The sequence below is a fragment of the Ranitomeya imitator genome, chromosome 1 (genome assembly GCF_032444005.1).
Source record: "Ranitomeya imitator isolate aRanImi1 chromosome 1, aRanImi1.pri, whole genome shotgun sequence".
NCBI lineage: Eukaryota > Metazoa > Chordata > Amphibia > Anura > Dendrobatidae > Ranitomeya > Ranitomeya imitator.
This window is the reverse complement of record NC_091282.1, coordinates 1,150,348,786-1,150,360,863: the sequence shown is the minus strand read 5'-3', so window position 1 is coordinate 1,150,360,863 and position 12,078 is coordinate 1,150,348,786. Positions and strand designations below refer to the sequence as shown.

General features: G+C 40.5%; 1 protein-coding gene across 3 annotated transcripts in view; it reads right to left on the bottom strand.

The window, feature by feature from the left end:
* Window positions 1-12,078, bottom strand: part of ARAP2 (ArfGAP with RhoGAP domain, ankyrin repeat and PH domain 2) — a 598,685-nt gene that overhangs the window by 205,576 nt on the left and 381,031 nt on the right. For all 3 annotated transcript variants that reach the window (XM_069744626.1, XM_069744628.1, XM_069744627.1), the window contains exon 20: window positions 8,194-8,357. In XM_069744626.1, coding sequence (XP_069600727.1) covers window positions 8,194-8,357 — 164 coding nt within the window. The remainder of the gene's footprint in view (window positions 1-8,193; window positions 8,358-12,078) is intronic.

Sequence of the window (12,078 nt, the reverse complement as noted above, 5' to 3'; positions counted from 1 at the left end):
TGGAGGAGGATGGGATAAGAATAACTCTCATTGTTTAAATATTTAACCAATCTGCATAGTTTTTCCTCCACTGTTTGGCAGGTCAACAAGCTACATGGGCAATGAGCAATCAACATATTAGCAAACATCGACTGTTCAATGACCCTGCGTCGCTGTCCTCCAAAAATTGCAGACAATAACCTGTAGGAGCTGATATAAAAAGTAATTCAACAGTTCACAAACATCAATTAAATAGTCAGCATTCAGATTCATAATTCATAATCTATGTTTCTTGATCTACTGAAATATACGTCTTTCATAAATAAGAATAAATGCTGTGTTGTCATACTTAGTGTGGACTTGGTTTTGTTACTATCTACAAGCAGCATAGAATTTTCCACTTTTTTCTTTCCACAAATTCACTTTCTAGACAGTGAAAAATATATAGAAGGGGCATAGAAAAAAATGACAAAATCTGTGAAAGTATTTACAGCAATTAAAAAAAATCAAAAGATTTGTCCAAATTGCAAAAGATATGCTACAGAGTTCTCATTCAAACATCTGTGCAAAATGGTATTAGATCGAAACACAATGCACATACTGTCTGCAGGTCTCCCCACATGAGCATGACAGCTTCATGGATATACAGTGCCTTGAGAAAGTATATGGCCCCCTTGAACTTTTCAACCTTTTCCCACATATCATGCTTCAAACATAAAGATACCAAATGTAATTTTTTGGTGAAGAATCAACAACAAGTGGAACACAATTGTGAAGTTGATCAAAATTTATTGGTTATTTTAAATTTTTGTGGAAATTCAAAAACTGAAAAGTGGGGTGCGCAATATTATTTGGCCCCTTTACTTTCAGTGCAGCAAACTCACTCCAGACGTTCATTGTGGATCTCTGAATGATCCAATGGTGTCCTAAATGCCTAATGATGATAAATATAATCCACCTGTGTGTAACCAAGTCTCCGTATAAATGCACCTGCTCTGTGATAGTCTCAGGGTTCTGTTTGAAGCACAGAGAGCATCATGAAGAACAAGGAACACAACAGGCAGGTCCATGATACTGTTGTGGAGAAGTTTAAAGCCGGATTTGGATACAAAATGATTTCCAAAACTTTAAACATCCCAAGTAGCAGTGTGCAAGTGATCATATTGAAATGAAAGGAGTATCATACCACTGCAAATCTACCAAGACCCGGCCGTTCCGCTAAACTTTCATCTCAAACAATTATAAGACTGATCAGAGATGCAGCCAAGAGGCTCATGATCACTCTGGATGAACTGCAGAGATCTACAGCTGAGGTGGGACAGTCTGTCCATAGGACAACAATCAGTCGTACACTGCACAAATCTGGCCTTTATGGAAGAGTAGCAAGAAGAAAGCCATTTCTCAAAGATATCCATAAAAAGTGTTGTTTAAAGTTGGCAACAAGCCACCTGGGAGACACACCAAACATGTGGGAGAAAGTGCTCAGGTCAGATGAAACCAAAATCAAACTTTTTGGCAACAATGTCAAACGATATGTTTGGTGTAAAGGCAACACAGCTCATCACTCTGAACACACCATCCCCACTGTCAAACATGGTAGTGGCAGCATCATGGTTTGGGCCTGCTTTTCTTCAGCAGGGACAGGGAAGTTGGTTAAAATTGATGGGAAGATGGGTGGACCAAGTACAGGACCATTCTTGAAGAAAACCTGTTGGAGTCAGCAAAAGACTTGAGACTGGGACGGAGATTTGTCTTCCAACAAGACAATGATCCCAAACATAAAGCAAAATGTACAATGGAATGGTTCACAAATAAAAGTAGGTGTTAGAATGGCCAATTCAAAGTCCAGACCTCAATCCAATCGAGAATCTGTGGAAAGAACTGAAAACTGCTGTTCACAAACGATCTCCATCAAACCTCACTGAGCTCGAGCTGTTTGCCAAGGAAGAATGGGCAAGAATTTCAGTCTCTTGATGCACAAAACTGATAGAGACATACCCCAAGTGACTTGCAGCTGTAATCGCAGCAAAAGGTAGTGCAACAAAGTATTAAGTTAAAGGGACGAATAATATTTCACACCCTATTTTTCAGTTTTTAAATTTCCACAAAAATTTAAAATAACCAATAAATTTCGTTCAACTTCACAATTGTGTTCCACTTGTTGTTGATTTTTCACCAAAAATTTACATTTGGTATCTTTGTTTGAAGCATGATATGTGGGAACAGGTTGAAAAGTTCCAGGTGGCCGAATACTTTTGCAAGGCACTGTATATAAAGCTCTCATGCTTAGTTTGGGACACTTGCAGTCAGTCCTTGCATTGTGGTCTGTTTTCGGACCAATTTGAAGAGAAGTCAAATAATAATTGGACATGTTGAGGCGTTGAATGAATTCCAGTGGATGTGGGATATTTGTGAGAAATCTTGGAGGCAGTTGTGTGAGGAACGAAAAAGTGTGGCGGAGAGTAGGAGGCCTTGGGAGGATCGAAGATTACTTGAGGGAAGATATTGGTAGATTAGTTCAGAGATATAGGGAGGGGACATGTTGTGGATGAATTTGTAGATCAGTGTTAGTAGTTTGAACTGGATTCGTTGGGGAATTGGGAGCCAGTGGAAGAATTTGCAGAGGGGAAAAACAGGGGAATAGCAAGGAGAGAGGTGGGTTAGCTGGGCAGCAGAGTTGAGGACAGACTGGAATGGTTCAAGAGAGTTAGCGGGGAGGCCACAGAGGAGGGTGTTGCAGTAATCGAGGCTGGAGATGATGAGGGCCTCACTGCAGTTCAGCCCAGCTGGGAACGGAGCCTCAGTGATGGAGGTAAACTCTATTATGTCACCCCCAGTCACTATCATTGCATTCCCAGTGGCTCATTCACCAGCGTCGCATCTTGGCACTGTCCAGGATGAAAACTAATTATCCCCAGACATGAATTACAGCGTTGGACAGAACAACTGAGAGGTGAGAGATATTGTTATTTTTTTTATTTTTGTGCACAGACCCATTCACTTGAATAGGCAAATAGAGCTCCACTCCTGAGGCTCTCCATATGCCTAAGTGGTACTGCACAGCCGCATATGGGGTATTGCCACGTTCAGTAGAAATTGTGGGACAAATTTGGCACCATTTTTACCCACTTTTGTGTGAAAATGTAAAATATTTCGCTAAAGCAAAATTTGGGTGGAAAAAATGTAACATAGTAACATAGTAACATAGTTAGTAAGGCCGAAAAAAGACATTTGTCCATCCAGTTCAGCCTATATTCCATCATAATAAATCCCCAGATCTACGTCCTTCTACAGAACCTAATTGTATGATACAATATTGTTCTGCTCCAGGAAGACATCCAGGCCTCTCTTGAACCCCTCGACTGAGTTCGCCATCACCACCTCCTCAGGCAAGCAATTCCAGATTCTCACTGCCCTAACAGTAAAGAATCCTCTTCTATGTTGGTGGAAAAACCTTCTCTCCTCCAGACGCAAAGAATGCCCTCTTGTGCCCGTCACCTTCCTTGGTATAAACAGATCCTCAGCGAGATATTTGTATTGTCCCCTTATATACTTATACATGGTTATTAGATCGCCCCTCAGTCGTCTTTTTTCTAGACTAAATAATCCTAATTTCGCTAATCTATCTGCGTATTGTAGTTCTCCCATCCCCTTTATTAATTTTGTTGCCCTCCTTTGTACTCTCTATAGTTCCATTATATCCTTCCTGAGCACCGGTGCCCAAAACTGGACACAGTACTCCATGTGCGGTCTAACTAGGGATTTGTACAGAGGCAGTATAATGCTCTCATCATGTGTATCCAGACCTCTTTTAATGCACCCCATGATCCTGTTTGCCTTGGCAGCTGCTGCCTGGCACTGGCTGCTCCAGGTAAGTTTATCATTAACTAGGATCCCCAAGTCCTTCTCCCTGTCAGATTTACCCAGTGGTTTCCCATTCAGTGTGTAATCGTGACATTGATTCCTTCTTCCCATGTGTATAACCTTACATTTATCATTGTTAAACCTCATCTGCCACCTTTCAGCCCAAGTTTCCAACTTATCCAGATCCATCTGTAGCAGAATACTATCTTCTCTTGTATTAACTGCTTTACATAGTTTTGTATCATCTGCAAATGTCGATATTTTACTGTGTAAACCTTCTACCAGATCATTAATGAATATGTTGAAGAGAACAGGTCCCAATACTGACCCCTGCGGTACCCCACTGGTCACAGCGACCCAGTTAGAGACTATACCATTTATAACCACTCTCTGCTTTCTATCACTAAGCCAGTTACTAACCCAATTACACACAATTTCCCCCAGACCAAGCATTCTCATTTTGTGTACCAACCTCTTGTGCGGCACGGTATCAAACGCTTTGGAAAAATCGAGATATACCACGTCCAATGACTCACCGTGGTCCAGCCTATAGCTTACCTCTTCATAAAAACTGATTAGATTGGTTTGACAGGAGCGATTTCTCATAAACCCATGCTGATATGGAGTTAAACAGTTATTCTCATTGAGATAATCCAGAATAACATCCCTCAGAAACCCTTCAAATATTTTACCAACAATAGAGGTTAGACTTACTGGCCTATAATTTCCAGGTTCACTTTTAGAGCCCTTTTTGAATATTGGCACCACATTTGCTATGCGCCAATCCTGCGGAACAGACCCTGTCGCTATAGAGTCCCTAAAAATAAGAAATAATGGTTTATCTATTACATTACTTAGTTCTCTTAGTACTCGTGGGTGTATGCCATCCGGACCCGGAGATTTATCTATTTTAATCTTATTTAGCCGGTTTCGCACCTCTTCTTGGGTTAGCTTGGTGACCCTTAATATAGGGTTTTCATTGTTTCTTGGGATTTCACCTAGCATTTCATTTTCCACCGTGAATACCGTGGAGAAGAAGGTGTTTAATATGTTAGCTTTTTCCTCGTCATCTACAACCATTCTTTCCTCACTATTTTTTAAGGGGCCTACATTTTCAGTTTTTATTCTTTTACTATTGATATAGTTGAAGAACAGTTTGGGATTAGTTTTACTCTCCTTAGCAATGTGCTTCTCTGTTTCCTTTTTGGCAGCTTTAACTAGTTTTTTAGATAAAGTATTTTTCTCCCTATAGTTTTTTAGAGCTTCAATGGTGCCATCCTGCTTTAGTAGTGCAAATGCTTTCTTTTTACTGTTAATTGCCTGTCTTACTTCTTTGTTTAGCCACATTGGGTTTTTCCTATTTCTAGTCCTTTTATTCCCACAAGGTATAAACCGCTTACACTGCCTATTTAGGATGTTCTTAAACATTTCCCATTTATTATCTGTATTCTTATTTCTGAGGATATTGTCCCAGTCTACCAGATTAAGGGCATCTCTAAGCTGGTCAAACTTTGCCTTCCTAAAGTTCAGTGTTTTTGTGACTCCCTGACAAGTCTCCCTAGTGAAAGACAGGTGAAACTGTACAATATTGTGGTCGCTATTTCCTAGATGCCCGACCACCTGCAGATTTGTTATTCTGTCAGGTCTATTAGATAGTATTAGGTCTAAAAGTGCTGCTCCTCTGGTTGGATTCTGCACCAATTGTGAAAGATAATTTTTCTTGGTTATTAGCAGAAACCTGTTGCCTTTATGGGTTTCACAGGTTTCTGTTTCCCAGTTAATATCCGGGTAGTTAAAGTCCCCCATAACCAGGACCTCATTATGGGTTGCAGCTTCATCTATCTGCTTTAGAAGTAGACTTTCCATGGTTTCTGTTATATTTGGGGGTTTGTAACAGACCCCAATGAGAATTTTGTTACCATTTTTCCCTCCATGAATTTCGACCCATATGGACTCGACATCCTCATTTCCTTCGCTAATATCCTCCCTTAAAGTGGACTTTAGACAAGACTTTACATAGAGACAAACCCCTCCTCCTCTCCGATTTTTACGATCCTTTCTAAACAGACTGTAACCCTGTAAGTTAACTGCCCAGTCATAGCTTTCATCTAACCATGTAGTTATTTTTTCTTCACTGCCCAATGTTATAAAATTCTGTGACACACCCATGTTGTCAATATGATCACTGCACCCCTAGATGAATTCATTGAGAGGTGTAGTTCATAAAATGGGGTCACTTATGGGGGTTGATTATGGTGATTTAAATCAATTTCAGCCTCCAAAACCGTTAAATGTCCATTTTGTCAGGTTGCGTGAAAAATACGCATTACGGTGGGCATACGGATTACATACGCAACATTACATGCGCAAAATACGCGACCACACCTTGCCTACAGATTACAAACGGATCACCATTTTTGGAATTTTGTGGCGTATTACGGCCGTAAAATACGGACCGTATTTTTATACACTGAGTGTGAGGCCGGCCTTAAGGGAATGAAAATTCAAAGTGGTAAAATTTCAAAGTTTTTGTCAAATTTCCATTTTTTTTCACAATCATGAAGTACAATATGTTACGAGAGAACATTCTCAGGATCACCGGGATACTTTAAAGCATTCCAGAGTTATTACCTCTCAAAGGAACAATGGTCAAAATTGTAAAAATTGGCCCGGTCATTAACATGCAAACCAAAATTGGGGGTAAAGGGGTTAAAAGGGTAGAAACTGCTTAGAATGAAAACTGAGTATATTTCCCATGTCACTAAACTCAGCCTAGCTTTCTTTTTCAAGATCATGATAAAATAAATTAAAGCTGTCCTGTGGTTGGTTACTATATGTAAAAAAAGACAGTTGTTCTTTTAGACAGTTTATATATGCACAAACTTTTCTTAACACTACAGTAAATCATACATATGGTCATTTGGGCCAGACACCATGAGGAATTTCTTTCCAGTTTGCTCCTGGCAGAAAAACTCATAGCAAATTATAGTGTCAGGGATACTCATTCTCAAGCTGTGCAAAAAAAGACATCATGGTATAAATTGACTGGTGGTGTATATTTTAACAAATGCAACATATCAATTCATGATTTTCAGTGCAGATTTCACCTTTTATGCAGGTGGCCGACAGTGAATGCTCCAAAATATGATGCCCCACAGTTCCCCAACGTACATTATCAAGCCTACAGTTTTTTCTACAAATAGTGACAGAAAAAAAAATATTTAGACCCATTGTCTCAATGTGCTGGTCCAGCATGTGCTGTGTGTGGACTGAGGCTCCACAGGCGCAATCTTGTGATACCATTGTGCCTGCTGTCCTGAGACTCAAATGCACAGGGTGAATGATGGAGCACAAAGCTGTGTCCATATCTTGAGGATACAAATACTGTTGAAGCAGAGATACCAGCAGGGCCAGACTGGCCATCTGGCAATTCTGGCAAATGCCAGAAGGGCCTGTCTGGTCATGGGCTGCCTTGTCTGCTATGATATTAGCAGAATCGCCATTCTCAAGATCTCCATACTGTTAAGAGTTATGATGGTGCACAAAGTCGCTGACTCCGTCACTTACCCAGCAGGCCATGGGTGTCATTAGAAATATTGGTCTTGTAGTAAATCTTCCTTTCCTCCATCCAGGGTAATATTAGTAATATATCCCATCTGGTTCATGGGGACGGGGACAACATGGGCCTGTGTGATTTCATATGGCCCAGGGCTGAATTTCAGCCCCAGTCTGTACCTGGATACCAGACATTTGGTTCCAGCACCCAATTTCACGGACTCTATAGCTACCTCTTTGTCTGCCACTATTAGTGGTACGCCAGTGATTACGACAGAATATACATGGGTCTGCCCAGACATCATCACATGAGAATTTTATTTTGCTTTTTTTTTATCTGTGAGAACACACAATTTTAGAGCAGATGGCAGCAGTCCCATTTATGTCGTATGGGTCCCACAACATCTTACAGATAAGCCACTGAATGTAGCTTTTTTTGTTCTGTGTAAATATAAGATGTTGTCTGATAGAATAATGAAATTACTAAGCTGTCCCTCAGCGCATAATATTGCAGGGTATATGGGGATAAAAGCCTGTAAATAACTCTTGTTAGACAAGTTACACATTCTGGTCTCACGGTTATTGTGCCAACCTGTTCCGGCAAACATCAGCAGTGCAGATCCGAGACCAGAAGGTTGCTTCTAATTACTCAGAAAACAACAAGTTTCTCCATACTGACTTTTTTTTTCATTTAATTGATATACGTGTATTGAAAATATACCGGCTCTAGCAGTCTCGCAAATAACTAATATCATTTAGAAACAATCTGCTGAGCATAAAGTCTGTAATACTCACCATACTGTGTAACAAATGCCATACAGCTGTTCACAATAATAGGAATGTTGTTTTTGCAGAGCTGCTGATCCTGTAGTGCCTTGCCATCTGTACCTGCTGCTTTTTCAATTGCACAATGCCAGACCATGAAATCCAGTATTGTATGTCCATGGATATATAATGTCCTGCACGTTGGAAAAATTAAGACGGAAAAACAGATTCATGCTTTGCGTATATATAAAAGATGAAATTAAATATAGATATTTTGTACAAGCCATTCTCAAAATTGTGAATGCTTTATAACAGTCAGTGAACAGATTCATACAAGCAATATTCTTTATCTAGCACAGCAGCAAATATAGCTTTTAAAATCTAAGGTCTTATGCCAATGGTTGTATTATAGCTCCATTTAGTATGAAGCAGTAATAAGGCTGCCATAATGGTACATTAACTTTCTTGATGCCTAGGCAATGTTTTCTAAGTGTCTCCAACTTCTCTTGGTCCCTGAAATGAACCTAATATCTTCTGGGTGGACAATCACTTTTCACTGTACAAATCACTTTGTTAATCCCCCTTTACAACCAATCCTTGGTGTCCTTAGTTATAATTTATACCCCCATTTCCCTCCACTCCAGTCTCTTCTTCCCGTATATAAAGACACTATGGGGCAGATTAAACAAGACTGGTATTTTTGTCTATGGGTCTTGATCCACAATCTTTTGGATAAAAATGTTGTAAATTAATTGCACCATTAACCTGTCATGTGCTAGAGATAGAAATGTACTTTTACATAGATTGGAGTACATTTTGGGAAAAAATTATGCTACCGTTACCGCACAAATTATAATGAACTTGCCGGTACACTTAAAGGGAATCTGTCAGTAGGATTAACCCTTCTAAGCCATCCATGTGGGTATGTAGGACATAGGAAGATGAATAAAATGATACTTTGATATCTGAGATATAATGTGTTTTTCCAGAGAAATCCACATTTTGCTTATATGTAACGGTGTGTTACATGTTTCACACTGGTGACACCTCATTTTATCAAAAATAAGCTCTGGAGGCAGATTCTCATGCAAATGAATGTCCAGCTCATAGATCTTAACAGCCACATAAAGGTACCTTCACACTGAGCAACTTTACAACGAGAACGACAATGATCCGTGATGTTGCAGGTCCTGGATAGCGATCTCGTTGTGTTTGACACGCAGCAGCGATCAGGATCCTGCTGTGCCATCGCTGGTCGGAGCTAGAAGTCCGGAACTTTATTTGGTCATCAGGTCGGCTGATTCGTCATGTTTGACAGCAAAAGCAACGATGCCTGCAATGTTTTTACATGGAGCTAACAACCAGCAAGAACGATAAGTACGTCACTGGATCACTCCTGCATCGTTCTGGTGTTGCCATGTTTGACGTCTCTACAGTGACCTAATCAGCGACGCTGCAGTGATTGGCTCGTTGTCTATATCGCTGCAGCGTCGCTGAGTGTGATGGTACATTTAGAAAACCATGGATACCTCTGGAATAAGAAATTGGATCGCACATACCAAGGTATCATTTTATTCAGCTTCTTATAATCTGTATGCCCATATAGATGGCTTAATAGGGTTAATCCTACTGACAGATTCCCTTTCACCCCTTTACTACCTATGATGTACCTATGTGTCATAGGTCACCTCCCTCACCTTGATGTGAGCTCCAGTGCAGAGCCCGCATATTTTCAGACACATGACAACTGATCTGATCAGCTGTCATGTGCCCCTAAAAACTCCCAGTGGAATCACGATCTACTCGCGGCTGTTGACATGTTAAATATTGCTGTCAATCTCTGACATCGGGATTTAACATACACGCGTAGGAAAGGCATCTCAAGCCCCGCCCATCAAAGTCCCTGTCACATAATCGCGGAGCGTCAAAGAGTTGGCATGACAACCCGGGGTCTGCAGGACACCCCTGTGGTTGTCATTGATGGTTTGCTATGAGCGCTGCCCCATGGTGGGTGCTTGTAGTAGATGATCAATTCGGCTACTCATAGCAGGCCTGATGCCCTGCTATGTGTAGCTCAAGTGATAAGAAGAACACAGCTTCAAGTCTCCTAAGGAAATTATTGAAACAAGTGAAAAGTACAAACAAGTTTTTAAAACTATTAAACAAATGTAAAAAATATAAAAGTTCAAATCACCCCCCTTTTGTCCCATTTAAAATAAATAAAAAAATTCACATATTTGGTATTGCTGTGTTCAGAAGAAAGCAGACTATTGAAATATAAAATGAATTATGCTGATAAGTAAAAGGCGTAACGAGAAATAATGAAAATGAAAGCGCAAAAATGGAAAATTGCAAGTGGTGAAGGGGTTAAAGAGGTTGTCCATGCTTGGGATGAAAGTGTGAAGTCACTCTATGTGACCGCCGTCTTTTGAATCCATGCACCACATGCTGTCAGAATTCTCCGGTGCTTGCAGTGAGAATGGACAATCAGTAAGGGATTTGCATACATGCGGTCACATCCCGACTAGATGCACTCTGCCTCACTCACTACAAGTGAATTGAGTGAGGAAGAGCAGATCTAGTTGGAATGAGGCTGAAAGTAAGCAAATCGCATACTAGCGGTCACGTGTCACCCGCTGATGCATGCAACACTGGAGAATCCCGATAGCATGCAGCAACTGCAGACTTTCATCAGAAGAATGGAAAACTCATTAAAGGCCATGTAACTTCTGCTGAGCTCCACACTTTTTCAAAAGTTCTTGGAGCTCAAATAAGAACAGCAAGTGTCACATTTGCAAATGTTTCACTACAGTTTTCTGGCAACATTTTTTTGATAAGTTACACCCTATGTTTTTTTTTATTCATTATGCTCCCTCTATTTAGTGGTACACTAAGAAACCACCTACCTCACCTTCATGTTTTAACCCCTTCACGTTGCGGCCCTTTTTCGTTTTAGAGTTTTCGTTTTTCGCTCCCCTCCTTCCCAGAGCCATAACTTTTTTATTTTTACGTCAATATGGTCATGTTAGGGCTTATTTTTTGCGGAACGAGTTGTACTTTTGAACGACACCATTGGTTTTACCATGTCTTGTACTAGAAAACAGGAACAAAAAATTCTATGTGTGGTGAAATTGCAAAAAAAGTGCAATCCCACACTTGTTTTTTGTTTGGCTTTTTTGCTAAAAACTGACCTGTCATTATGATTCTCCAGGTCATTATGAGTTCATAGACACCAAACATTTCTAGGTTATTTTTTATCTAAGTGGTGAAAAAATTTTCAAAACTTTGCTAAAAAAAAGGAAAAATTGCACCATTTTCCGATACCCATAGCGTCTCCATTTTTCATGATCTGGGGTCGTGTGGGGGCTTATTTTTTGCATGTCGAGCTGACGTTTTTAATGATACCACTTTTGTGCACATATGCTCTTTTGATCGTCCGTTATTGCATTTTAATGCAATGTCGCTGCGACCAAAAAAACGTTATTCTGGCATTTCAAATTTTTTTGTCGCTATGCTGTTTAGCAATCAGGTTAATGCTTTTTTTATTAATAGATCAGGTGATTCTGAACTCGGATCGCTGCTATGTAACTGATTTGAAGGCTTGCTATGAGCGCCGACCACAGGGTGGCGCTCACAGCTAGCTGGCATCAGTAACCATAGAGGTCTCGAGGACCTCTATGGTTACTGTCCTGATACATCGCTGACCCCCGATCATGTGATGGGGTCAACGATGCGCTCATTTCCAGCCAAAAGCGGTAGTTAAATGCCGCTGTCAGCGTTTGACAGCGGCATTTAACAGGTTAATAGCGGCAGGTGGATCGCGATTCCATCTGCTGCTATTGCGCACACATGTCAGCTGTACATAAAAGCTGACATGTTGCGACTTTGATGTGGGCTCAGCGCCAGAGCCCACAT